At 42.8% G+C, this 27,989-nt stretch overlaps 1 protein-coding gene across 1 annotated transcript in view; it reads left to right on the top strand.

The window, feature by feature from the left end:
* LOC146174448 (lipase member N-like) overlaps positions 1-27,989 on the top strand; it is a 41,342-nt gene that overhangs the window by 12,108 nt on the left and 1,245 nt on the right. Inside the window, exons 3-8 of the mRNA XM_084585395.1 lie at positions 4,315-4,429; positions 7,690-7,840; positions 10,476-10,568; positions 17,673-17,825; positions 20,468-20,539; positions 23,870-23,938. Coding sequence (XP_084441521.1) covers positions 4,315-4,429; positions 7,690-7,840; positions 10,476-10,568; positions 17,673-17,825; positions 20,468-20,539; positions 23,870-23,938 — 653 coding nt within the window. The remainder of the gene's footprint in view (positions 1-4,314; positions 4,430-7,689; positions 7,841-10,475; positions 10,569-17,672; positions 17,826-20,467; positions 20,540-23,869; positions 23,939-27,989) is intronic.

Below are 27,989 nucleotides of genomic sequence, written 5' to 3'. Positions count from 1 at the left end.
CAAGCATCGCATAATAACGGACGAACACGCCCGACCTCTGCGCCAAAGCCCTTATCGTGTATCGCCGCGAGAACGCCAGGCTATTCGCGTTCAAGTTGAGGAAATGCTGCGTGATGACGTAATCCAGCCATCGAACAGCCCCTGGGCAGCACCAGTCGTTTTGGTCAAGAAGACAGCACACATCGCTTCTGCGTTGATTACCGCCGCTTGAATAGCATAACGAAGAAGGATGTCTACCCGCTTCCCCGCATCGACGACACTCTCGACCGGCTCTGCAATGCAAGGTACTTCTCATCGATGGACCTAAAAAGCGGATATTGGCAAATTGAGGTCGACGAAAGAGATCGCGAGAAGACCGCATTCATCACACCGGACGGACTTTTTGAGTTCAAGGCGATGCCATTTGGCCTCTGCTCCGCACCAGCCACATTTCAACGAGTAATGGACACAGTCCTGGCAGGCTTGAAGTGGCAAATTTGTTTGGTATATTTGGACGACGTTGTTGTCTTCTCATCAAACTTTGAAGACCACCTAAAACGACTACAGACAGTGCTGGAAGCCATCAAGTCATCGGGGCTAACGCTAAAAGCAGAGAAATGTCACTTCGCCTACGAAGAACTCCGGTTCCTAGGTCACATAGTTAGCAAGGACGGTATTCGCCCAGACCCGACGAAAACAGCTGCAATCGCACCGCCTGCCGACAAGAAAGCTGTGCGCCGATTCCTTTGGCTGTGCGCTTATTATCGACGATTTGTCAGAAAATTTTCGCGGATCGCCGAACCGTTGACGCAGCTTACAAAGGCTGAGGTACTTTTTAAATCGGAAGCGCCGCAAGGAGAAGCCTTCGACGAACTTAAGCGCCGCCTGCAATGCCCTCCTGTACTTGGCCACTTTGATGAAAACGCCGAGACCGAAATACACACCGACCCGAGCAATGTGGGCCTAGGAGCCGTTCTCCTCTAGAATAGTGCCGGACAGGAGAAAGTAATCGCCTACGCTAGCAGGTCCCTCACAAAAGCCGAAGTCAATTACTCGACGACCGAGAAGGAGTGCCTTGCAATCATCTGGGCACTTCTAAGTTTCGTCCATACCTATACGGCCGACCATTCAAGGTGGTAAGCGACCATCACGCACTCTGCTGGCTGGCTAATTTGAAAGATCCTTCCGGCCGCCTTGCCAGATGGAGCCTACGACTTCAAGAATTTGACATGACTGTTGTCTATAAGTCGGGCCGGAAGCATTCCGACGCAGACTGCTTATCCCGCGCTCGCGTCGATGCTCCCCCGGAGGACAATGACGACGACGCCTTTTTGGGACCGGTAAGCGCCAGCAGTTTCGCAGAACAACAGCGATGAGACCCTGAGCTGAAAGCGCTAGCTGATTACTTGGAAGGAAAGACCGCTTCCCCTCCTAGTGTGTTCAGGCGACATATATCATCCTATGCCTAAAACCCTTCGGCAAGAAATTCTGCAGGCGTTGCACGATGAGCCCACAGCAGGCCACCTCGGATTTGCGCGCACGTTGCGTCGAATCCAGGAGAAGTATTACTGGCCGCGACTGCCTGCCGAAGTTTCCCAATACGTGAAGACGTGTCGTGAGTGCCAACGACGCAAGACGCCGCCGATCAGACCAGCAGGACTACTAAACCCGATACCGCCCCCAATCCTGCCCTTTCAACAAATTGGGATGGATCTCCTCGGCTCCTTTCCATCTTCGTCTGTGGGTAACAAGTGGATCATCGTGACCACTGACTACCTTAGCCGTTACGCCGAAGTAAGAGCACTACCAAATGGTACCGCGGCAGAAGTCGCCAAATTTTTTGTCGAACAAATTCTCTTGCGACACGGCGCCCCAGAAGTGCTTATCACGGACAGGGGAACGGCGTTTACGGCAGAGTTGATGCAAGCCATCTTGGAATACAGTCACACAAGCCATCGACGAACAACTGCGTACCATCCCCAGACCGATGGCCTTACGGAGCGCCTGAACAAAACGATCGCGGACATGATCGCTAAGTACCTCGACGCTGAACACACGACATGGGACGCCATCTTGCCGTACGTGATGTTTGCCTATAACACGGCAGTCCAGGAGACGACCAGAGCGACCCCGTTTAAGGTTGTGTACGGCAGGGAGCCCACGACGACGCTCGACGCAATGCTGCCGCACGTAACCAGCGAAGACAACCTTGACGTCGCCGCCTACCTGCAGCGTGCAGAGGAAGCCTGACGACTCGCACGGCTGCGTATTAAAGAGTACAATCCAGGAGACCAATTGTGGGTTTGGACACCAATTCGCCGTCGCGGATTAAGTGAAAAGTTGCTGCGTCGGTACTTTGGGCCATACAAAATCCTTCGCCGCGTCGGACCACTGGACTATGAAGTCATTCCCGACGGAACGTCAGCATCACAACGGCGACGCGCAAGCCCAGAAATTGTACATGTTGTACGACTCAGGCCATATTACGCGCGTTAAATAATCTGTGGTGTTTAAACTTTGCAGTGTTTATGTTCAAGTTTCTTTGTTTTGGAACATCGAGGCGATGTTTTTTTAAGGGGGGAGTAATGCCGCGAAACCTTCAAAACAGTATTTGTTGTATTTTTACCGGCCGCCGGCATACAGGCTTATCACTCTGATTCTAGACCGCGTATCAGTTCCGTAATCTTTGTTTGTTAATGCTAGATGTCGCCAGTCACACCTTTATCAGTTTTGTTGTAGCGAAAGATGCACCGAGATCTGTCTCGAAGGTTCCGGCCAATCGGGTGTCATTCCACAATGTTCCAGCCCGTGCTGGTAGCTGTTTGCGACGTTATCTAGATTGTTCTGTGCAGCCTTTAAATTGAGCGTTGACGAGTGTGACGGGCATTCTTTGTTCGACGATCGACGAGCACGTTTGTTTCTATCGCCGCCGCCGAGTTGCTTAGTTCTTTTGCGGGCGCAAGTCAGCCCAAATAAACAGTTTCTTTAGTGCAATCATCGACCCTTCAATTGTGTCGTCGACCTCGTCACCACTACGTGACAATATTTATGTTTAACCCAGTAGACGTACGATATCATTTCTCCAGAAATTGGCGTCAAGGTTGTCGACGTTAGTGTTGTGGGCATGATTCTGGTAGGTAGCATTCGGTGGCTGCAATGGTGAGGAATTGAACCGCCGTAGGGTTTTCTTACGCCAGATGAGCACAAGATATCAGAGACTTGGTACAATTTGCCAACTCCGGACATGCTAGCTCTAAAATAAGTGCCGCTTTAATAGGATGAGATATAAATGTTATCAGGCGACCTTTCACATACAACTGTATGCTTAAGGTACTGGCCAGATGAATAAAAATAGGGAGTAGCGAATGCGTTAGCAGCAAAACTATTTGTTCAAGAGCTAGGATCGTCAAGAAGAGCGGGCTAAAGAGAAACATTAATCTTATCCTTCTTTACCTCTAAAACCTCATATTATTGTATTCAAAACGTGTTTTGCATTATGTTTGACTTGATGCAGTTTGGCTGAACATGATGTATTTCGTCTTAAATGTACATTAAATTACGTGGGAACTCGGATGGCAATGTAATTTTTAGTGGAAAGTAACATTATGAGATCTATAGAACACAGCAGTTGAAGACTCAAAACTATATAGACATCTAGCCGTTCTCTGTGCGGCAAAATTATCATTGAAAAATTTCCAGATGTATCTCCTTCGACCCGTTCTAACAGTACAGGATTTCTATTAGCTTTTTAAGGCGCTTGAATGAGGGAACTTTCGCTCCTCCTCTTGTACCTCTTTCCTGTACCGTTTTGCTTCTATAATACATGCTTGTGTATACAGGTTCTAATTTTATTTTTCTTTGTCTGGCTTCATCATCGCCATCGACAACTCCTAACACCTTTCCTCGTCATATGAGAATGAAGGCATTTGTACCTGAAAAGAGAAATAATGTCGACGTCTAAACCTATTGTTATGTCTCGCGGACAAAATGCAAACGCGTGATTTTCACCGTGAGCCCAGGAAGGCTTCCACCTGAATATAATATAATGCATAATATATATAAATATTAGGCACAAAAACATTCGGCAGTGAGCCTTAACCACGGACAAAGGTTAACTCAGCTTCCTACTGTGCATAGGTGGTGTGCTTTTATACTTCACGTAGTATTATCACCCAGCCCCTCCATGAGCCTTGAACGCATCTTGTAAGGTTGCCTCGGTCAGGCAAAATGTATTGATTTCTAACAACGTTTTCCATACAAAAGATCACTGAAATAGGGGGGTAAATCGATTTCTGCTAAATAAATTCAGCGCTATTTACGTATCTTCTTTCTCAGGCTTCCTCTTGGCAGACCGCGGCTACGACGTTTGGGCAATGAATCCACGGGGTATAATATTCCGCGCACATCATCTGGAACTGAGCCAAGAGGACGACCGATATTGGCAATTCAGGCATGTTGTTTCTGACATTTGCACTGATGCTAGCAATGTTCGAATTTGCTAGCATCAAAATCCCTGTTCCTAAAGTACACTTTGTTTTGCTTTCAGCAAAAAAAAAAGACACTTTAAAACCTTAATTTCATTTCTACATATAAATTGTCTATGGTAAAGTTTATATATAAAGGTTATATGTTAAGAGACTTAGAATGGGAGCGGTTAGGGATAAGGGTAGATGGAGAATACCTCAGTAATCTGCGATTCGCTGATGACATTGCCTTGCTAACCAACTCGAGGTATGAACTGCAAATAATGATTGATGACCTAGACAGGACAAGTAGAAAGGTAGGCTTGAAAATCAATATGCAGAAGACTAAGGTAATGTTCAACCGCCTCGGGGAGGAAAAACAGCTTACATTAGGTAGCGAAATACTGGAAGTAGTAAGCGAATACGTCTACTTAGGACAGGTAGTAACCGCAGATCCGGACCAGTAAAAGGAAATAACAAGAAGAATACGATTGGGATGGAGCGCATTTGGCAAGCACTCGTATATTATGACTAGCAGCTTGTCGGTATCGCTCAAAAGGAAAGTATACAACAGTTGCACCTTGCCTGTACTCACCTATGGGGCTGAAACGTGGAGGCTAACCAAGAGAGTCCTACTTAAGTTGACGACAACCCAGAGGGCTATGGAGCGAAAAATGGTAGGGATAACGTTAAGAGATAGAAAGCGTGCAGAGTGGGTCAGAGAAATAACTCAAGTTACCGACATTCTAGTGGAAATTAAGAAGAAGAAATGGACATGGGCAGGACATGTAGTGCGAAGAGATGATAACCGATGGTCGCTGAGGGTAACAAACTGGATTCCAAGGGAAGGAAAGCGTAGCAGGGGGCGGCAGAAAGTTAGGTGGGCGGATGAGATTAAGAAGTTCGCAGTTGTCAAGTGGATGCAGCTAGCACAGAACCGGGTTCAGTGGAGAAATATGGGAGGGGCCTTCGTCCTGCAGTGGGTATATACAGGCTGATGATGAAATGATGAAATGAAATGAAAAGTTTAGGGATATTTTGGCGAAAGAAGGAATAGATGATGCGACTACATTGCAATACGGGAAAGTTTAAGGAGAGCAAGCTAGTCCCCATAAAGAATTCAGCCTGAGAGGAAGTGAAATTTGAATTTCAGTATTAGTTTCTTTCATATTTGCATATACAGTCCAGAAAAAGAAATCAGTAAAGCACTGAATGCGCAATCACATCAAATGTGAGGAATGTACCGTAAGAAATATGAGAGAGAGAGGGAGTGAGGGACATGCTATAGCAGAACGTTTCGAATACTTTACCCCGTCTGGTCATCAATATGGCACTGTGACATTGCATGCCTAGTGGCGCTGATGTTAGGTGAAAACTGGGATTAATCTGGTAGTTTCCTTTGTTTCTTGGTTAAAGAAGCACTGAATCTTTGACCTTTGGGAATGAAAACAAGCCAATTTAATGGTACATAAATAAACCTTGTTTTAGTGAGGAAAATGACTGAATAGCGAAACATCCCGTTGATCACGATGATAGTCCGGATCAGCCCTATTCCAAGAAATTAATGCGTCCTTGCTCACTTCAAGAGATAGCTCAAATTCAGCCCGCCTTGATGAATCCTGACAAACATAAGGCTTATGCCTCCTATCCGGGAGCCAAAATGTCGCTCCAGAGCAAGTGAGTTTGAGCAGGCTAGTTTGCTGGCTAGTTGCTTTTTGCCAGACGGACAAGGTGCAAATCTTGCTTTTATAAAGCTAGAACAGTAGTGGAGTCTGATTTCTTTTCTAGAAGCACATATGACACATAAGGCGCTGCAGGTAGGATCAACCAATGGGCTACATAATTTTCAAGAAGGCAGCTAAAAAAATGCTTGAAAAGGTTGTATTGTCCGCTACCTTTTTTTTCATGAAGTCTGCTCCCATATCGTTCCGACAGTTCTCTCGGCGACTCTCTGGTGGAACAAAACGTAGGAATACTCCGTGCAAGACCAGGGGTTTATGCAATATTCAGCTTGAATTCAGATGGCGCATTTCCAGATACACAGTCGTAATAACCGCCACAACATAGCCTTTTGATTTCTACTTTCAACGGATCGGGGCCATCGGCAGTGCTTAGAAATCGTCGATCCCAGTAATACCATCGCACATTACACCACTGAGCACTGATCGAAGGTTATCATCTGCAAGTATCTCTTGTCACTGCGTTTACTCCAGCAGTTATTAAGTTATGCAATTTTTTATAGAGTACAGAGCTAATTGTCTGTGGCAGACATAAATACTTTTAAAACAGAATTATAGCATACATGTTTTAGAACATCAAAGGACTGCAAGAGAAGTCATCAAGATATATCTGAGAGAACTTGTGGCTTTGTGGAAAGGAAGTACTGTTTTTAGAGTTAAAGCTTTTAGTTTATCTGCCTCTTATAGAAGCGGTTTTGAGATAGATCGTCATTGATATTCAAATCCCGGCATTTGAGGCACGGCAAAGGTTTTGGGTGTAATAAGTTATGAACGTTGCGGACATCAAATTTCATGCATGTAATGATAACACATATGATGGTAATTCATTTCCATTACTAAAGATTTACCTATGAAGAAGCTCCTTGTTGCCATGAAATGCATTTATCAGCTTTTAAGTACAAACGTACAGGGTTTTATAATTTGGATAGGTGCATACACTAAGAGGTGCGGTTAACAAATTCAGAGTAATACCTCCGCCAACTGACGTGCTCTTCCAAAACGCCCAGACGCAAATAATTGCATTCAGCCGATGACACTAAACTTACAAAGGTTGCAAAGTCTTGTTCTAGGTGTCGGCGGTAGAAGCGAACAGCGGCACATGCTGTCCCCAAGGCAAGCAGAGTACGCGAGGATGGGCTACTGCAGGACTGATAGTAAGGACCAGTGCACATGGCGCGATAGCCTAAATTTGCTTAATATTCGCGCCAAATGGATTCCCTCTTACGTAATTTTAATATTCATGAGTTGCTATTCATGAGAGGTCTGCTAACGACCGCCTTTATCTCTCTGTTAGAAAAGTGCTTCTTGACAGGAATAGTTTAAGTGCCAATAATAACACAGTCAGCTACCTATTCAGAGTATTCTCCTGGTTTGAGATGTGTGACACTGATTATTTCATTTTGTGCAAAGTACTATTCATTAATGTGGCATTAGACGTCCTTGCTTTTTTCTTGTAATTGAACAACCACTAATCCCCAGCGTGTACATTACAAGAATTTTTCTCACAGCTTTGATGAGATTGGCAGGCTGGACGTCGCTGCGGCCATCGACCTCGTTCGAAATGCCACTAAGGCAGCCAAGGTGGCTCTGCTTGGCTATTCCCAAGGTTTCACTGCAAGCTTAATACTTCTCTCCACGAGGCCTGAGTACAACGACAAGGTGCGCTATTCAAAAGGGGTTCAGCGTAGTATGCAAAGAGGAAGCAAAGCGGCAATAGGGGCTAGTTGGTTTACCATTTCAAGAATTTTCGCGCTACGATATACAGATACACAAGAAAGCAGGAACCCCGTACACAGGAAAAGCGCGCACTGACATCTAAGGTTGATTGATAACAGGGTTACATTCAAAACGTTCCACACGCATCTGTGTATCTTTGTATATCGTAGAGCAAAAATTCTTGAAGTGCAAAGAGGCATTTTAGAGTTTTACTGCTATTGAGGAATTTAGAATTCCGCTGCCTATTCGTACATATTAAGTAAGTATTGTGTAATACAGCAAGATATATTGTGCGAAGCATGTTAATTGTATTGCTAAAAGGGTTTCTGTAGCTGGTATTGACTTCGGGTTTTATATCACAGATGCTAGACAAATGGCGGAATTCTGCTGCCATTAGCGAACATTTTTGGTGTATAAATTTTATCGGCTGATAAATCTCCCGCGGGTATAAAAATATTATGTCATGTGATTAATCAGTTCGTTTTTACAGCTAGAATCATAATGTATTTATAGTGTAATATATTGTTGCGGGGTGTATCACGAAGAGGGAGGGGAAGAATCACGAGAGGGCAAATCATGGAGAGAGTTTAGGTATGGTTTGTAGGCTTCGCTGCGATCACGTAGTAGTTAGGTCGAGGTGGCGGAACCCAACGGCTGCGGCATTGGCGAGAACTGTGGCTGACACGTGAGCAGTTGAAGCAGATGGGTCGGTCGTCCGAGGTTCGCCATTGTTCCGGGTTGCGTTAGCAATAGCGGTATCGCGTCGGGAAGGGGGCAATAGGAGCTCCAGCAGCTACCACTGAAATTGTGTGCTGGACAGGTGGCTGTGTGGACAGCTGACCAGAGCTTAGGCTTACGTTTGCAGTAAGGCCCACATTCGCGAATTCTTGTCGAAAGGCAGCTTGGATCAGAGCTATAGTAGCGTCCGCCGGCTCATGTATAAAGGCAAGCAGGGATCATAGCCTCCAACTTGCTGCGAACGCTCCTGGTCAAATTTGCTGATGGGACAGTTGCTGAAGTGTTGAAAGATCTGCACACGAAGATGTAGCAGCTGTGTTTTGCAAGCGGGCTAAGCGGGGATCAATATGACGGTGTTTAGCTTGCTCACACCTCCGACATACCGCGAGGACAGAGTCGCCTCGTACAGTATTTGGAAAGGAGGAGGTCCAAAGCGTGATCAGCAATGCCCTTTACGATGTGGTCCACTTTGTCAGACACGGACGCTGCGCTGTCCACCTAGCGGCATACAGCTAGGATGCCTTGTATGTAGGAGATATATGATTCGGTCGACTACTGCGTTCGCGATGCTAGGTCCTTTTAAACCCCAAGTTTGCGTCCGATCGGCTTGGCAAAGAACCCCGACGGTTCTCTTTGCACAAATTAGAGAATGTCAGATCTTCTTCGTACCTCTCAAACCAGACGTGCGCCGCAGTCGCCAGGCACAAAATGACGTTTGCAAGCATCAGGGTTGCGTCCCATTGGTTATGTTTACTAACCCACTCGTACTTAGCGAGCCAGTCTTCGGTGTCGACGTCATCGGGGCCGCAAAAGGTGCCCGGATTATGAAGCTGCGCCACGGCGACAGTTGGCGCTAGTTGTACCGCTGTAGAAAGGGCTGCGCCAGACAGCATTATGCTTGCACCACGGTGGCAGCCTCTAGAAAAGAGATCCAGATTGTGAAATTGGTGATGCACACCGCTCCTCTAGCAAAATGTTACGAAGCACACTCCATTGTAGCCGCAACAGTTCGCCGTTAGGAGCACAATCGGCGCACCAACACAACCTAGCTTCAGCGTCGGTGTTTGTCACTATACTCCAACACTTCGCCGTCGTCTCCAAGACTGCGTACCCTAATAATATTATGATTGAATTATTCTTTCTGTATTACAAAATTTGCTTTAGATGCCACTGGTACATAATCGTAACTACTGAGTTGGCATTTTATGTAAAAGTAAAACACTGTAAAAGCACTGTTTGAGCAGCAACACATTACTTCTTGAAATGTCACGGAGCCAGGTAAGCATATTTAATCCCATCAAAATCCAATTATCACCGCATCTTTTGTTTTAACATTGTATCACAAGAAATGTATCAACCTCTTCCTTGCTATTATTTAATCTTGGTCTACATGTCACGTTCTCTTTAGGTGATGTTAACTGCAGTGTATGAATCATGCATATACATGGAAGGCTACCAATTGAGTGACAACAGGTGACAGCCAGAATATAGGAACTATATGCACTATCTATAAAACTCAGAACCAAATCATCAGGTATAATCGCGAAGAAAGTCGTTATTATTTAAGCAGAAGGATTGAATGCGAATCATTATTTAGACTATAGCGTATTCCGTGTGGTAGCGTTGAATTAAGTGTAGTTATTCTATGAATGAAATACAATGAATGCGTATGTGCAAATATTTCCCCATGTACAAGACCGCTAAAATGTTTTCAGCCGCATCCTCAGGTACAGTCCGATCAACAGAAGTTTCGGTTCATGCGTTGACCTGAGCTAGATCAAATGTTTTTCCTATTTATGACAGATGCTCATAATTAATAATCTGAAACTTTACCTCGCAGGTGGATGTCTTAATGGGATACGCTCCTGTTGCAAATCTGACTCATATTGGTTTTCCTTTTCCGCTGTTAATAGCCATCTCGGATATATTATTCGTGAGTTCTATTTGTTTTATATACCCTAGGGCATGTTGCTGTGCAGCGCCCCTTGAGGGCTGGCGTGGCATGAATGCGTCAGATATTATTTATAAAACCTGGATCCTCAAAAGAGAACGTCAAACTGAATAACACTCGAATAAGAATAGTTTATGAGCTGAACTTTAAAACCTATTAGTGTTTAATATTCTACACCCGAAAGATACATTCTTCATGAAAATATGTCAATAAAGAAAACAGCACTTGTTATTTTGTCTTTTCATAATTTCGTCCAGAAATGAAGCGAGGTTCAGGGGTGCGTTTATACTATGCCTATAGTGTAAAGAGTCGCTTTTTTAGCATCGCTTTCGCGAACCAGGTATCAAAAAAAGTTTTATGAAACCCTCTGGACAAGTATCATTCCAATTCATTATAGAAGGTTTCCAAGGTAAATGCAATCATCCTCCTAAGAAGGCGGAGTGTCTTAAAGAGAACAAAAAATGTTGTACTGAGAGAGTGACATCCAGAGATGTTTATTCTACAGGGGTAATATACTAATAAAATAATAATATTGTGTACATACTAATATCTAATTCTAAATTCTTGGCTTGACAAACATTGGGGTCGAATGAAAAATTTAAATATGTAATGGAAACCACTAGGTTTATTATTTGTCCAAAGTTAACATTTACGCAGCTTTATTTGTATTCAGTGAAGGTTACCACGTTACCAGCTGCTTATATCGTATAGTCTATTGTATGGTCAAAGAAGTTTTCTCGAGAGCCCTCATCATATAACCTGATTTAGTTCTCTGAGACGCATACCGAAGTGTTCAAGCTTACCCAAAGGATGTGGGAAAATTGTTTATGTACCCGGTCTTTTAAAAGCGTTCAAAAAGCTATTGTACAAAATGTTACCTAGGCGCCAAAAGTTCGCTCAGTTCCTTGTGAAGGAAATCTTTATCTTCTCCACTGACAGTTTGTCCATGCAATCAATGCTTAGAATAGTTTCGAAATATCGACCAGCCAAAATGCTTTGAAAAGTAAATTTGAAGAGATTATGATAATCTTTCACGTGTTGTCTTTTACCTAGGACTCTGACATTTGTAACACCTCTCTGAAATCTACTTGAGACAATTACGTTATATGATTCCAGTGAGCATTGAAGGTATTCATTGTTGTACATGTCGCTAACACTGCAAGGAATATATGTATACAATATATATTTTATGTGCCGCGAAGTATACTGCGTCCGTGCGGTTCCTTTTTTTATTATTCGTATCACTATTTATTGCTTGATTATGACGTGCTGCCTAAATTATATAATCTGATAGAGCTACCCCAAGACACCGAAAAAGTTTCAGATGCAGGTTTAGAGATTTAAGCATCCATGTTTGCATTATCCCAGCCACCTGTGCAAATTTCTGATTATGCCGATTATTAGGCCGAGGTTCGTCATATTATTCATAATTACCACGAATAGCATCCGCAATTCAGATCCGCTCGGCTGCGCTACGAAGGCATGCGCCGCATAAAAGATGCTAGGTACTATCCATTTGCAAACATTAGGTCATGTAGGGTTGATGGCAAGGCAACACAAATTTCACGAGCTATATATTACAGAAAAATATTAAAATAAAATCTCATCCCTCCTTATGTTAAAATCTCTAGCAAGACAAACCCTACTATTAAAACACTACAGCAGTACCTGAGTGAGTAACACATGTGCTTAAACTGCGGCTAAGAAGAAATTCGCCCTGAAAGTGTGAGGAGTACGAATGCTCCTGAGGCCACTTAAGGCTGCTTACGAACATTAGCTAAAAATCTAAGTGGAGTAAGATGCATTAAGTAGATATATACCGTGGCATAGGTGGACTAGTAGTCCAAGTGCCGTCGGCGTCGCCACCACCGTCTGCTTTGCCTCTCATAACCAGCTCCGCAGCTGGAGCAGCGCGCGCTGCTTCAAACCCCCCTCCCTTCCCCCTCCACTTCTTTCTGCGTGGCGGCGACTGCGAGTGTTCTCCGATTGATGCGTGCACTCCTGCCGCCACCATTTGTCGCTGCGTGTACCCCCCTCCTCGTCTTCCTTCGTGGCGGCGACAGTCTTCTCCGATTCATTATTAATTTCAACAGCACAAACACGAAGACAAAGGACAAGATAAAAGAAAGCCACAGTACAAGCGCTGACTCACAGCTATGCCTAAGCCCTTTACTCCAAGGCCCAGAAAAACAAACATGAAGAAAACGAAACATTCACGTGAAACAACCCCTGGGTTCACATGCTGGGCAAAAATCACTCAAAAAAGACACCTCTTTGCTTGAAAGAACAAGAGAAGTCTTGTTGACGCACTTATTGTCCGTTGAAATAAAATATGATTCCACTATCTCACTCGTCATCTGGATTGCAAGACATTTGCGAAGATGATTTCTTCTCGTCTGTAGCTTGTAGCATCAGTTTTTTTCGCCACGCAACGTTCTCATGGGCCCTCGTGCTGCCTCCTGTAACCTCCCGACAACTTAATTGCTTTCTCTTCTTCGACCCCAAAACATCCTTCATGACAGTCAGAAACTGTTAGTGGAGTGTTTCTTGAAGGAATGCGCGTGAAAAATTAAAAAAGTCTGTAATTGTACATACGTGTCTTGCTCGAAATATTTGCCTCAATCTATCGAAAAGGTGAAACAGCTGATGAGCTGCGCTCAAAGTTTGCATCAGGAAGTAATGTATTCATTGGCATTATTTTTACGTCTATTTAGTGAACGCCGCCCCGATGATGTAACGCCTTTATGCATTTTACATACCACGCTGCTGCGTTGCCTTACTAATTGTGTATACACGGTATACGTCATGATTAAGCTTTTATATATAATAGTGCAACGTATAGGACTGCATAGCACCACGAAAGGAGAAAAAAAAAGAGTTAAAATAGGTGTTTCGTGGCACAAGGCATCATGACTATGTACTGAGACGCCACAATGCACATGCTGACATTGACCAAATCTTCTTCTTAATAGTCTTTAATAGGATTGCAGTAGAGCGTGAAAAGTAGGCATAAAGTGTAATATCTCCTTCTCTGATGTTATTAAAATTGCTTGAAGTATCATTGTTGTAACAAAAATGGTTGCCGCTTTTTTTGCTAGCCTTCTAGCTGTTATTAGCTTCTATAACCCCAACTTGCATATATCGCGGTTGGTTTGTGCCTTTTCCTATACGCCAATTCACACTGAGAACAAAAAGCTGGCTATTGCGCATTCCGTGTACATTTATAAGAATATTTGCTTGTTCCCCTGGTCTCAGTCTTTTCCTTTTACCCTTCTCATAATCGTTCAAGTTCAGTCAAAGCTAATGAAGTCAGATGAAAGCAATGTTTTCCTTCAGTAGTACCGATCTTAGCTCCTATATGCATTTTCTGTTTATTTGAAGCAGCTGAAATGGCAAGCTTTTATTTTCTATTTATTTATTGTCAAATCCATGGGAATTAGAAAGTAAAGTGGTAACAATGTAATACAGAGTAGCATTGAAGGCAGGAAATCGTTATAGAAACAAACTTCTCCTAATATAAAGCTGTAGCTAAAGAACGGCGAAAGGTTACGTTATCATCAACAATACTTTACTGGCAAGGCGGTTTCATTCCCTTTATGTCACAGGAGTAATTGCTAGAAAACGTGTTTCTATGGGGCAACAAATACCGACTTTGGAATGTTGTGAATACGATGGGAACACAAAGTGACTTTATAATTAGCTCGCTATAAGCACGAAATTGGCAAAAGGTTTATTAAATGGCTCAAAAGATTTCAGCCGTAATGGTAGAGACGAAGAAGAGGGCTGATTTTGATCGCTGACGTGCAGGCTATTCAGTCCAACTTAAGAAGAATATAGGAAGTCAAATTATGTTGAACGCCCCGCCGGGGTGGCGCAGTGGTTACGGCGCTCGGCTACTGTTCCCAAGGATGCGGGATCGAATCCCGGCCTCGGCGGCCACTTTTCGGTGGACGCGAAAAGCAAGGCGCCCGTGTGCTGTGCGTTGTCAGTGCACGTTAAAGAACCCCAGGCGGTCGAAATTTCCGGAGTCCTCCACTACGGCGTCTCTCATAGCCTGAGTCGCTTTGAGACGTTAAACCCCACAAACCAAACCAAACCAAATTATGTTGAACACTTTCAAAAGAATTTCATAAACTCATATTAGCCGTGTCCCATAGTGATGACACGTGCTCGAGTTCCGGCCATACTTGTGTATACAGAACAGATGTTTTAGGCAAGACGGAACAGAGCAGAAACTACTGCGAAGGTAAAGGGGCATGTGATTAACAGTATTAATAATATATATATTGGTATCCCGGGCAGTTTCAATGCTTCATAACGCCGAATTATTTTTCTGAGATAAGGCATTCTAAAGCAATTATATTTATGCAGTAACGTGACGAACCTTATCTGTCTGAGATACACTGATAATTTTACACATGTTAGTCTTCAGCTCTTTTCCCATACGCTAGACAACTTTCATAGAACAGTTGGATCTATTTGCAAAACTCATGGTAAATGCTTTAGTTACATCTGTCGGAAATAGCGCAATCATCTGCAAAATATTGGAGCTTATTATGGATGAAATGTTATTTATCAAGATAATGAGTAAAAGGGGTTCAATCGCAGATCCTTATGCGATACAATGCAGAAAGGTGTAAGCGAGAAGTTTTATTTCTCACTGTAACAAATTAGAAGTGATTAGTCAGGACAGATTCAATCCATTTCAGAGTACTACACTGAAAAGTTATTTCTTTTAGCTCGGGGAGTAGAAGCCTGAGTCACCTTGCTGGATACTAGATTGCAAATAGGTAGGCCGTAGGCCGTGGCGGACTAAGATGTTATTGTTTATTCTTACGAGACCCTAGCTTTGTTTTATATGAGTATGATTTCCAAACGCCATGCCGAGCAGAGATGCTAGGAACCAACTAATTGCAAAAACATCACATGTTCTACTAATTTGAAGCAAGTGCTGGTGTCAAAAGGGTGGAGCTGCTACTTCGAAGGAATCGATTCATCATTTGCACTATGAAACAAGCTTCCCGATGTTCTATTAACAAGTGAACAAGTGTAAAGTGAAGATGCATCGAATTATGAGGAAAATTGTCTTAAGAATAGGTGAAATATAAGAGCATATATCTTCTTACGCCCGTTGCTAAAATGTCGTAACTGACAGAGAAGTGGAGTCGAAGGTTATTCATTAGGGCAGAAAATGAACGGAATTATGACATTAGTCTTCGTGCGCGAGGAGATCATCAGTCGGTGTTGATTTATCCGCGAAATGTTTCTGGATTTTGTGTTCAGTGTGAATGGAAGGGCTTTAAATAAGAATAAAGACTGGCATTCTTTAACGGGATGCTATGACACCTTAAGATGTCCTGTATTCAGACTAGCTGTATAAATGAGACGTAAGTCAAAATCTTTAAAGAAAATCAATAAAAGAAGAAAGGTAAATATTTTCAGCATACTGACGTCTTTTAAAACCTCGCACAAACTTGAAATCATTTCTTACGTATGACACTTTACTGTTTAAAATGAAAGATAGCCTGCAGTGGTTACTCTGCAGACTGAGCTGGGCCGCATGAGTTATAATACCTTCGCAAGATATTGATCTCTTTTAATAATTTTTAGAAACAATTTGGAATTGAATGCTTCTAGTATCTGGACTGCATTATCGGTTCCCAGTGGAACGTTGATAAACAATGCTATGAGATGGCTGTGGTTCTATTCTTGACGTGTATTGTACCTCCTCAAATAATAGAGGAAATTAAAATCTCGAATGATTCTGTGCATGGTTACAATGCACTCAGTGGAACCTACACAATTCTTACACATACAGAAGTTAAAAAAAGTCAAAATGTCACAAGTAAAAGTTAGTTTAGAGACATTCCTATAGAAATTACAGAAATTTTGTTTTTAAACTTGCGTCAAATGTTGATGTTTAAAGAGCATAACTTCGACACTTGACTGGAGAGAAAGACTTTCCGCATACATCAAAACAATCCTTGCTTTTGTCTGCGCACGCATAGTTCACTTCAGCATCTTTCGGTGCTGGATGCACTGCCAAACGGGGCTGCAAATCAAAAAATGAAGTTATCCTAAAACTCGTTTCAGAAACAACAGTTTAGTTATACTTAAATCGGCAGTTTTAGTTGCTTGGCCATTATTGGGACCTTTTATTATACGACTCTCGGTGGAGCTTCAAGTACAGCAGTTAAACCACAGAAAAAGTCCGCTCTCTAGGAGCGTCATTTTTGATGCCAAATCTCGCTTCTGTGTGTCTAAATAGACACCGAATGCAAGAGTAGGAGCAAGCACGCAAAATAAAAAAGCTTATTTGCCTCCTCTTAGATAAGAATTTACAAGCTACACTAGCCTTCATTGACAAAAACTTTCAAAGGTGGCCCAAAGCGGAAAATGCATCCAAAATGCAATAGAACGCAGAATTGTTCCTTTAAATGCGCTTCACAGTTTAATATTAGCCGGCTGGAGTTATCATATGCTGTTTTCCTTAACGCTTCAGCGCTTTTAAACATGGTGCTTTTTGGAAAGATTGTCTTTGATATTTGTATATTGAACACCCTTTTCTGGTCCATGTAATGCGGCAAGAGTGACTTTGATATTTCTGTAATGACCATGATGTACTGCAACCTAAGTTTGCAGGAAGTAAAACAGCAACAGTGTTGTGGAATTTATTCACTGCCCACGTAACACAAGCAGTCATGTCAAAAGTAATTGTAGAAAATTTAGAGCGTAGTATTTTATTGGACAATTAGTTTCCTTCGATTGCAACATTCGACGACCTATAGTTGACAAAGGTAGTAGATGAGCAAATATTTCGCAATTGGGACTTAATATCAATATTTGAGACAGTCTCTAAGATTCAGGCTTTATTTTTCATAAGACGAACTCAATATGTTGTTCAAGAAATCACTTTTGGCCTCTTAGACATCCTATTCTCATGTTTACCACTTACCACCGAAAAGTAAAAGGTATATTTAACCTCCCCAAAACTGCTGTACCAGAAAACGTTATCAACAAGGGGCCATATAATTTAGATGCGCAACGGTTTATTTTTCTCTAATGCTCAGAATATATTCTTCACAGCTTCTTGTTGACCCCTTCGGAAACAGCGGCTATCTCTATCTTCCTGACCCTCCGAGAGAATTCCTGGAATCTTTCTGCAACGTATTTCAAGGAATGCCGTGTTCTTTGCTCTACATATTGCCACTGCTCAGCAGTCCCCAGCAGTTTAACAAGGTAAGGCACTGCGTTCAACGTTAACGACCACTGAATGGAAACCCTAGACGCCTGCACGGCCTCAGTATGCAACGGTATTCCTGGCCATCAGGTATTTTCCTGCGCATATAATATTTCAGTACGGTTCGATTAGATTATTGCAATCACAGAGGCTCTCGTGTAAATTTGCGCATGATAAACACATTACTTTCAATGCTCTCTAGAGGTGCAATAATTGCATTTGCCGGAGTAGTAGCTGAATTGGCCAGTCCTACGAGCTACCTGTAATAATTTCCCTTTCATGACATTCTCCTTCCTCAAAGGTGCATCTCTAAAATGAATAAACAAAAATGTTCCTTCGTGGTTCATCGGTAATGCCAGGACATATACTTGCTTGAAACGAAGGGAATGGCATTAGAGCCTAGGTCACCGTAAAAGGTGACCTACCATTTAGGAAACGCGTAAGGGAGTCACCCAAACGCAGTCATTTGCTTTATGTTTCGCATCAAACGTTTTGCGGTTGATTTTGACCGTCAGGGGCAGACAAATAAAAGATTAAACATTTCGGACTTTCTTAAACATCTATCTCAAATCTCGTGAATGCATGGGAAACATCAGCGCAGATTGCGCACTCCTCTTTGTTAAACGGCAGGATTCCTTTTTCCTATAGCGGTATATTTAGCGAGCCTACACATAAACTTCCTCCTCCTTCACAGATGTTAGGATATGTGGAGAAGAAATAAAGACGCACAGTTAGTGCGATGAGTAATGCGCCGGCTTCTCGTGGAGGTCGGAAGGGGAGTGACGGAGCGCTGAGAACTGAGCGCAGTACATAGATCTACAGCAAAAGAATGTGAATTTACAAATGAGGCATTTACGCCCTACGGTTCTGCAAGCGGAACCGCAACAACGGGGCTTTTAGAGATAATTCGTGTTCATCAGCACGGACTACTACTTGGCCACGCAAACCGCTAGGAGCGGCCAAACCAACATGCAGATGTGGTAAATATTTCAGCCACAGAAGGAAGACCGTAACAGATTCGCACAGCTACTCTAACACCACTGCTCTCGCAATAGTGCACCGGAAGTGTCAGTAAGTGACTAGAATTTTTTTTTACTTACATGATAACGAGCGTGCCTCTTCAATGGGAAGATGGCCTAGATTACCTTCTGTGCAGAGCGTACATGGCTCGTTCATTCCCATATGCGTGGGCATTGCCTTAACCAAGCATTAAGAACAACACTTCGGAAAAATACGGGCGGGATGTCAAACGGTTGGCGTCATGCCATTTCTCTTTCCACTAATCAGTCATCTGCTAGGGATTGGATGGTGCTTTTCGATAGATATTCTAACTATATGAACAACTTCTAATTTCATGCCGTTAATTATAATGTGAGGTACCTGACGAGAGTACGATATACAGACCCTTTCATTCCCCAATCAAAACCAGGTAAATACGTCTCTTTGCAAAACATTGCTCTAGTTCATCGATACCAGAATTTCGAGAAATGAAGATTGAATTTATACGCGCTATTGCATCTACTGCAAGAGAGGAACATATGCTGCTGCCAATTTCTTTAAATTATACTTATAATCAATAAGGCGCGATGTACGAGAAAGTAAAACTTGCTGAGAACGCCAATAAGAAAACATTTTTGCCTCCCCAAACGTAAAATTACCCCAACTCTTGATGATTTGCATTAGAGACCACAACGTGTAGTCCTAGAAAACGTTCATATTGCAGTATCAAATATAGCTGATATGCATCCCTCTTTAAACGACAATGTTGTTGTACAATGTTCTGCCATTAATGCACACAAAGAGGACGAGGTTTGGGGCAGAAGTTGCACTTGATCTTTCTTGTGTAAGAGAGAAGCAATAATCAGCATCAATAACAAGCACCAAAGAAGGGCGTTTTTTTCGTCCTTGATATTGTGTTTACAAGAATGGTGTTTTGGCTATGAAACATCACAAGGTAGCCTGTAATTATATCAACGCCCCTGTAGTTAGTAGTAAAGTCAACAAAGTGATCATTTGACTTCTGAATTTTATATTCAATCGTTCTCTTTTTACTGAGAAGGTAGAGGGCATCAGAATGCTCTTAGAAGGTACAAAATACCAAGCATGATACGTAAGATCATTCAAGCAAGTAAACCTTGGGCTCAAAAAGTTTTTAGAAATTTAATAATTTATACATTTAGTCTTAGTATAACTATAGCGTTATGTTACAGCAACGTCAATGGATAATCTGTATTTAATTCGATTGTTGCTGCGCAAAGAGTGCCAAAAATCATTTTAGGCATAGAGATTGAAGCCTCCTCAGCGGCGAGTAATGTCAGTCATGTGACAAGGTTTCCAGTGATACAAATCATTCAGGTTTTTAGTTTATTGCGCTCATTGAAGTACCAAAATACCAAAGTACCAAAATACCAAATACCAAAATACCGAAAATGTATTTTACCAATGGATATCTTGGTTGCACTCGATGGGAGTTGGTAAATCTTGGTGGTGAATATTTTAAATCAAATATTCGGATCGTTAGTAAATGAAGAGACAAACGGTGCTAATCACTCCTGGGGAAAGCGATTGAATTACAATTATAAATTCAAAAACCTCGGATTCAAATTTGATTTTGTCTAAATAAAAAATTGATTTTTTTCAGACGAGGTCTCCAGTAATTTTGTCCCACGCTCCCATCGGTACATCGTTTCAAAACCTGCGGCACTTTGTACAGGTTAGAGCAAAATTTTGAGTAAAACTGTGGACTTGATGCACTAGACACTTTATTTGCTGATGCCTTTTTATGCATGAAAACCTGTTACCTTATAACAAGGAGAAAGCTATACACAAATGGCACTTACATTCCAGGAGATATACACAAATGGCACTTACATTCAAGCTTGAATTTCGAGCCCTTTCTTCAAACTACCGCGTGTCAAAAAAAATGATTTCGATCCGTTACCTAAAACAATCAACCAGCTACATTTATTTCTTCTGCTTCAGTAAATGCTTGAGAATTATGCCGTGAATATTGCGCTTCAAAGTGATGCTTATGAATCCAGTAACAGCATTCCTTCTCTATATCTAAATTCTACGTTTGCTAGTTCTCGAAAGATGAGAATCAGAGCGCTCATAAAATCAAAGTGCTTGAGTTCATTAGATAATCAGTCTGGGCAGTACGGCACCGTAACCGGCACTCTCTCAGTTAAGTACAATTATTATAGCGAAAACATTAAAGCTCTATCTTCACAAATATCTCTCCGCAGAAAGCGTCCACCGAACGGTTCGCAATATGGTGTCCGCAATGGTTGTGAGTAATTGAGAAGTGATACAGATTAATGAGTGGTTGAGATCGATAGAAGGTGACGTACTGTTGTCCTAAACATATTTGGCCAATACGTTAGTTAGGTAATTAATTATAGACAAAACATTTAAAAGGAAAAGGGAAATATTAGCCAATGATTTGGCATCACATTTGAATGTATAAATAGTTAAATAAATCAGTCAATTAGGTGGCGTCAAGTATGTGACGTCCCGCAACCTGAAGTCGAGCCACAAAAAGGCATAGGAAAGGATTGGCACGCAATTTGAAAGCATCAAAGACTAAACCGGGTAAACAAGAAGTCAATTAATACGATGTTAAGGATGTGACGTCACGCAACAATGAAGTATAGCCGAAAAAGGGCATAGGAAGAAATTGGCACATAATGTGAAAGTAGCAAAGGCTACAATGGGTAAACCAGAAGTGAATTAAGCAACTAGAAGCAACCAGAAACAACCAACAGCAGCATCCGAGCTTTCGCATTACGACAATGCCGATTCTGGAGTGCGCTATAATTTTTTTAATTGTTACTTGAAGGTTTATTAGAACGCATTAGGACAACTCGGGCAGTGACGGCAGCGGTCCGTGGTCAGACAGGTCATGTCCGAGAACACACAGAAGCGATCGCAATACCGCTCACTATAACGTTCAGACGTTCTTCAAGAAACTTATTCCTCGTTCTAATTGCCCCGCGGAGAAGAGCCGTCATGCTGGCGCATTACACCGTCCGCAAGATGGTAGAGTCATTACACGGTTTAAGGCACTGGACATGAACAGTCTCACTTTCTTGCCGGCGAAGATCCGCAGTGGGTGTCAGAGCTTCCATCTGATAATTAACCGACGTGGTGCGTTCGACGTCTCCGTAAAAACAATGAAACTTGGTATAAAGGTTTCTGGAGATACGGATTACTGCATGAAATCATGAGCCATGCGAGTCTCCAAGAGAAAAAGTGTGGAGTCGTTGATGACGGTTGTGGCGTGATGTCTGGTGATACTGGGTGTCAGTGGTGAGGGAGCGGACAATTTGGCGACACTCAACAGAGTGTCAGGCAGGTTGCGATAGTGGAGTATATTGATATGCATCAGGTTGGTACGAGAGAATAGCAAGTGGAGCAGAAAGGTGGCGGCCGTAAAGAGCTTAGGACTGAGAGAAGCCAGTATTCGACTGCACTGCAGCATTGTAGGCGTAGATGACATGTGGAAGAACGAGATACCAGTTTGATTAGTCGGAGAATACGTAGTTAAAAAGCATATCGCAAAGCGTACGAATAGCTCGTTCTATAAAGAGTTAATCTGCGGATGGCAGGCGGTGCTTTATCAATGAATGACGTTGCACTTGCTAAGCAGAGCTTTGGCTACGCCTTATTAGAAGACGCGTCCTCTGTCGCTGAGCAGTTCGCGAGATGCGCCGTGAAGGACGAATCGTTTCAAAATGAAGGAGGCTACATCGGCCACTGAGGCGTATGGACAGGCTGCTTTTTTACATACCTGGTGAAGTGATCAGCTGCGAAGGGGGCCAATTGGTTCCCATTGACATGTATTAGCATTGCTGCAGCTGCATATCAGGCGAACCTGATTAAGAATTAGAGAACATAAAAGTAATCAAAACTACACAAAATACAGAACACATTCTGAACCAAATATGACTGCATTTCTGCGTTCTCGCTGTCAGTGCTGTTACAGGTACACAAGCCTCTCATTCGCAGGGGAAGAAAACCACATTCCGTTCATATGAGCTGTTAACAATAACCTATACAATCCGCAAAGAACCTCCAGGAGCTGTATTTGTTGATTTGTGTTCCCAATAGTTTCCCTTGTATAGTTAGACTTAATGCAAAATTTGTGTGTGATTATAAAACGTAATGCCAGAAACAAGCAAAAGCAGTTATGAATGATGATTGTTTTCTTCGTCTCAATAATTGCTTTTAGTGCCTTGTGGTTGTCTCCATTAGCAAGAATGTTTCGATGAAATGAATACGGGCGGAAGAGAAGAGTGTGTGAAAAATATTCAGGTTGGAGGCAAGGCTATTACGTCGATTGCTGGTGCTTTCTTCATTTTGTTCACAGATCAATTAGTCTTAAACGAAACATATCGATTCGATTTTGGCTTTTGCTAACGCTAGTATGTACGTAAGATGGACGTGGACGATGTCAGGTTATTTCTTAAGCCTGCAAAATGAAGACAGGTATCTGATGTTCCCGATTTCTTGCTATGACTAAGTGGAAATGTCTTATTTTTGCATAATTTGATAAAGTTCAATAAAGATATTACTTATTCTTAGATAAAGCGGTATACATGCATTTGCTCGGCTATATTATTATCTCATACATGGCTCTAGTGTCTTAGAAAGTTCCACCTGCATTAAAAACAAAATCCTAAACCTGTCACGATTCATGGCAGTACTTATATAAGACAATCCTGTTACCTCAGTAAAAGCAATTCTTTTCAGTCCTAAGGCACACTACATTTTGTAGAGTGGCGATTATAATTTAGGAAAAAAATCTCTTGAGGATTGCCTTTAAACGTCGCGGTTCGGAACGTGCAATGTCTAATAGGCACTAGGCACGAATTGCGCCAACCTTTACATTCTTTCGCGGGCCCAATACAATTCTATTCCGAAGTCATAAAAGTTACTAAGAATACGAACTATTTTGCACACAAACGGATATCTTGTTTCTGCATGACGAAATATGAATAAATTTGTATACTCTTCACCTCATACATTCTTTTGATTTTTTTAGATTTACAGGGCCAAGAATTTTGTGATGTATGACCATGGGCTAATTCAAAATAAAAATATTTACGGCCAGGTGAGAAAATTATGTGCAATTTTTCTTTTATTCACATCTATCATCAATGCTATAAGGTCTTCCGTTAAACGTTAATTGGCTGGTTTCCTTGCATTAATTTGTGGTCTATAGAATAAGGCCATAATTGTATGTTGAAGACATTGCCCGGCTATAAAGCTTTTCTTAATTAGCTTTTGTATTTGAACATTTGTGCAACAAGGTGCGTGTGCTCAAAAGTTCCTGATAATATTTTCTTTAAAGCTAGTAATTCCTTGAGAATGGTCCCTGAGATACATTGCAGCTTACGTACATTCAGGACATCTCTCAAAACCGTTTGCCTATTCTCCCATAGTTCACAAGACCAAGGCTGTCGAATAGAGTTCTCGGAGCGAAAGCCGGCCTGACCTATACTTACGCGATATCCGGCTGCCACTTTTGCTTTCAACACTTCACGACGCGCAAAAAGAAGGCGTCGATAAGCATTGTTCAGCAACCGAAGGGGCGAGCGACACAATCGCATGCATAACAGGTACAGGAGTAGAAGATGTCTCCCCTGTCGCCACTGGTATGCCTATCATTCGTAAGACTTCACCAACTGACCTTTCTGTCGTGCTTGACTTCCACATTTCAATGCTCATATTAGACGGAAACGCTTTTCTTGCAAAGCACCCCGTAGTGAAGTACTACTTTTTTATTACCATGCAGATCTCATTTTCTGGTTATACTGGAGGTAAATGTTTGATACGGATTTTAACCGAAGGTATTTTCCTTGGATTTCACGCCTCAGTTACTTCATTACGCCTGTACTACTGTAGAGCATCTACTGAAGAGCACGCCATTAGACGACAACAAAGGATGGAGATCGCGCCGTCAGAAAAGGAAGTTGAGCGGAGAGGAAGGTTTTTTTAGACGGAGAGAGAATGCAGGGGTATTGCGATACCGAACGCATTGGGGCGCGCGTCAATCATAGGAAGGCTCACAGCTAAAGCTGTAGGTGTTCCGGCGATAGCATCTATAACACCACCTTTCAATCCGCGGTTGTTTTTCCATAATTTCGAAGCGCAGCCGTTGGCGGTCTGGTTCGAGTCGGTGAACACCAAACCCGACCGCAGCCGGCTAAATTATGGTTTTGGGAACATAAGATGCTTTTTGCTTTTAGGTGGACACTATAAAATCATGGACACCTACACCTAACCACTTCAAAAACAGGTTTTCATATTGTTTATTGCAAATTGTTAAACAAGGCTTTAAGAAAGGAAAGGCTTGGTATTTGTTAAGGCCCGTTCACACTTGCGACTAGCAGCGGTCGCACGACCGTTTTGGTCGAAAAGCGGCAGTCGCAAATGGTCGCATCGGTCGAAAAGCGACTGCCGCGGGCCGTTCGGGCACTGCTCGAATTTCTAGTCGCGCGATTACTAGTCGCAAACCATTTCACCAATCAGCGAGGTCCCGGAGTACTCGATCGAGCACCTTCTCAATGCAATTGAAGAATACCCCTACCTTTTCAACAAGCGGCACCCGGAATTCAAAGGCAGGGAGAAGGATATGGCCTGGGAGGAGATTGGAAAGATATTCGGACTATACGGTAAGCACCGTGAACTTTTGAGAAATGGGTTTTTCATGCAGCCGCAACGTTTTATATTGGTACCACGCGGTGATCGACACAGTCTATTCGTCGTCGGCATTCTCCTGAAAACACGAGAGCGCGGCATGCGTACTGGCTTGCCTGAAAAAGCTGAAGTGTCTGCCAAGTGGGAGCTACCGACGTTCGCTGTCATCGCTCCCAACTGTGCCTGACGAACGAGAAGGCGACAGTCACAAGTGTGAACATCGGTAGTGGCGAGCTCCTAGCCTCTGGTCGCGCGGCTGGTAGTCGCGCGACCTCATCTAGTCGCAAGTGTGAATAGACCTTTAAACCTCGCGACGGGAATGGCAAGCTTTAAAATGCGTAAATTAATTGTCCCAACTATGGTGTCCCTCAATTTCTTTCTCTTCGCTGGCTTTCATTCACCAAGTTAAAGCTAACAAAACCATTACAGTCTGTTCGTGGCGGGTTTACGGCTTTTTAGAACTAAAAACATTACATATTGAACCTAAACAGGAACACACCCCAGGAAAGATGTAATTTAATTGAATGCTGTGAATTGAAAAAAAGTATGAAAAACTGAACTCAGAGGATTCGAACATGTTTTCGGTGTTGGGATAAGTAGTATTGATCTACTATGAACGTATATATGAGACTACGTCTACTCTTTCTCTCTTTCTACTTTCACTCCCACCTTCCTCCCTTCCCTTACGGCGCTGTTTAGGTGTCCACAGAAAACAAGTGAGACAGTTACCGCGCTTTTCCCTTCCTATAAATCAATCAGAACATATATATGAACATAAACTGGTTTAGATTAAAGGAAAAGCGCCGTATCGCGCACATTTTGAAGCTAAAACAAAAGTTAATAGAAATAGGGTGATAAATGGTAGATGTCCTCACGGTGGCTTTGCCCGATTGCTGATTGTAGCTGGCACTTTCACAATATGGCGCAATTGCTGCGTGGCTGTGGCATCGAGCCGGCGCCAATGTGCGCTTTTCCCTGTCCTGATGCGTCAACGAAAGGAGAACGTAAGTTTTCTCCTCAGGAACTTTTCTACCTTAGGCAGCTGGAGTTCCTTTGCTAATGATCGTGCCTTTTTGTTTCCGGGTCGGATGGACAGTTGCGGGTGGTTTTTAACCCACATTGGTACCTGTAATATAATGTAAATATCTATGTCAACTCACAGCTTTATAGGTCGCAAAACACATGTGGAAACACACATGTCGGATGCACGCGTCCGGGGGGTTTTGACCCACATTGGTACCTGTAATATAATGTAAATATCAATATCAACTCAAAGCTGTACACATCGCAACACATAGGTACAATACAACTGTGCATGCGATTGCGCTATACGTTTCTATCTCTTTATTTGGGAAATTATTCTACGCGGTCTGCACTACCTTGTACAATGCTATTAAAATTGTATATATCATCAGCACCAACAGCCAAATTTTCTAAGTAAAAACTGATTTACGATGAGTCTGCTTCTTAGGATGTATCTTAAGTGCTCTTTCTTTGTTCTTGATCATGCACGTTTTCTGTTTTGGTCATATGTCGGCGCTCATGTGAATGTCTAATACGTGATAAAACGTTTTCTAAACACAACTTTCGCCTCTTGCCTTACGGCGCAGATCCGATGATTGCGCTGAAAATCGGGGGTAGTGGTGTAAAGTATTAATTCAATTTAATTTGCATAGAGAGTGGGGCATGCTTTAAGGGCCACACCCTGAAACATTCAAGCAGTCGTCCCTACTCCGGAACACCTGCTGCTTCCGCGGCAGCTCGGGCTCTATCCACGGCAGATAGTTAGCTTGTATGATATTGAAACTGAGCAGGGCAGCCTCCTAGATCTCTTGGGTAGGTTAGGGAATTGGGGTTAGCGGAGATATAGAGGCCTGGCAAAACCATGTTGTATACGTCCGATAACGCGCACCGGCAACGCAGGCTCTCTGCGTTTAACAAAGCCGGATTGAAATATTTCAGCACTGCTGGGCATCAATACTACTGCGTTGATGTAAAGTGACTAACCTAACTCTCATCGGTTGTGGTTACCACTTACGCAGGGAGATGAGAAGAGCTATTCTGGAATTGATATAATTCAACAGTGTATTTGTAAGTTATATCCGGGATAAGTTCTAACACTCCAAGTGGCGATTGTTAAGGCGATTCTCGATGGTTGGTCGCGCGAGCTGAGGCGACTGGTGTATTGCTTTTGTCTACTCCCGCTAGTACTATCGTTCACATTATGACAAACGTCCCGGTTCGATTTTGCTACTCGAACCTAATTGTGCCAGTACGTCACGAGATGCATACTCGGTTTACATTCCGGCCGGCATCCAAGGAGTCGGTGATGATTACCCGGGAATTTGATTCTGCAGCGGCTAATAATATGGCAACCTCCTCTGCGTGTTTACGCTTTGGGGCACGGAAAGTGAGTTCCTGAATGTACGTATTTCGTAGATTACTGAGCTCGTATAGCGTCC

Source organism: Amblyomma maculatum, chromosome 11, assembly GCF_055883805.1.
Source record: "Amblyomma maculatum isolate TAMU_Amacu chromosome 11, ASM5588380v1, whole genome shotgun sequence".
Lineage (NCBI taxonomy): Eukaryota > Metazoa > Arthropoda > Arachnida > Ixodida > Ixodidae > Amblyomma > Amblyomma maculatum.
The sequence above is the reverse complement of the archived record's forward strand: the minus strand, read 5'-3'. Positions and strand labels throughout refer to the sequence as shown.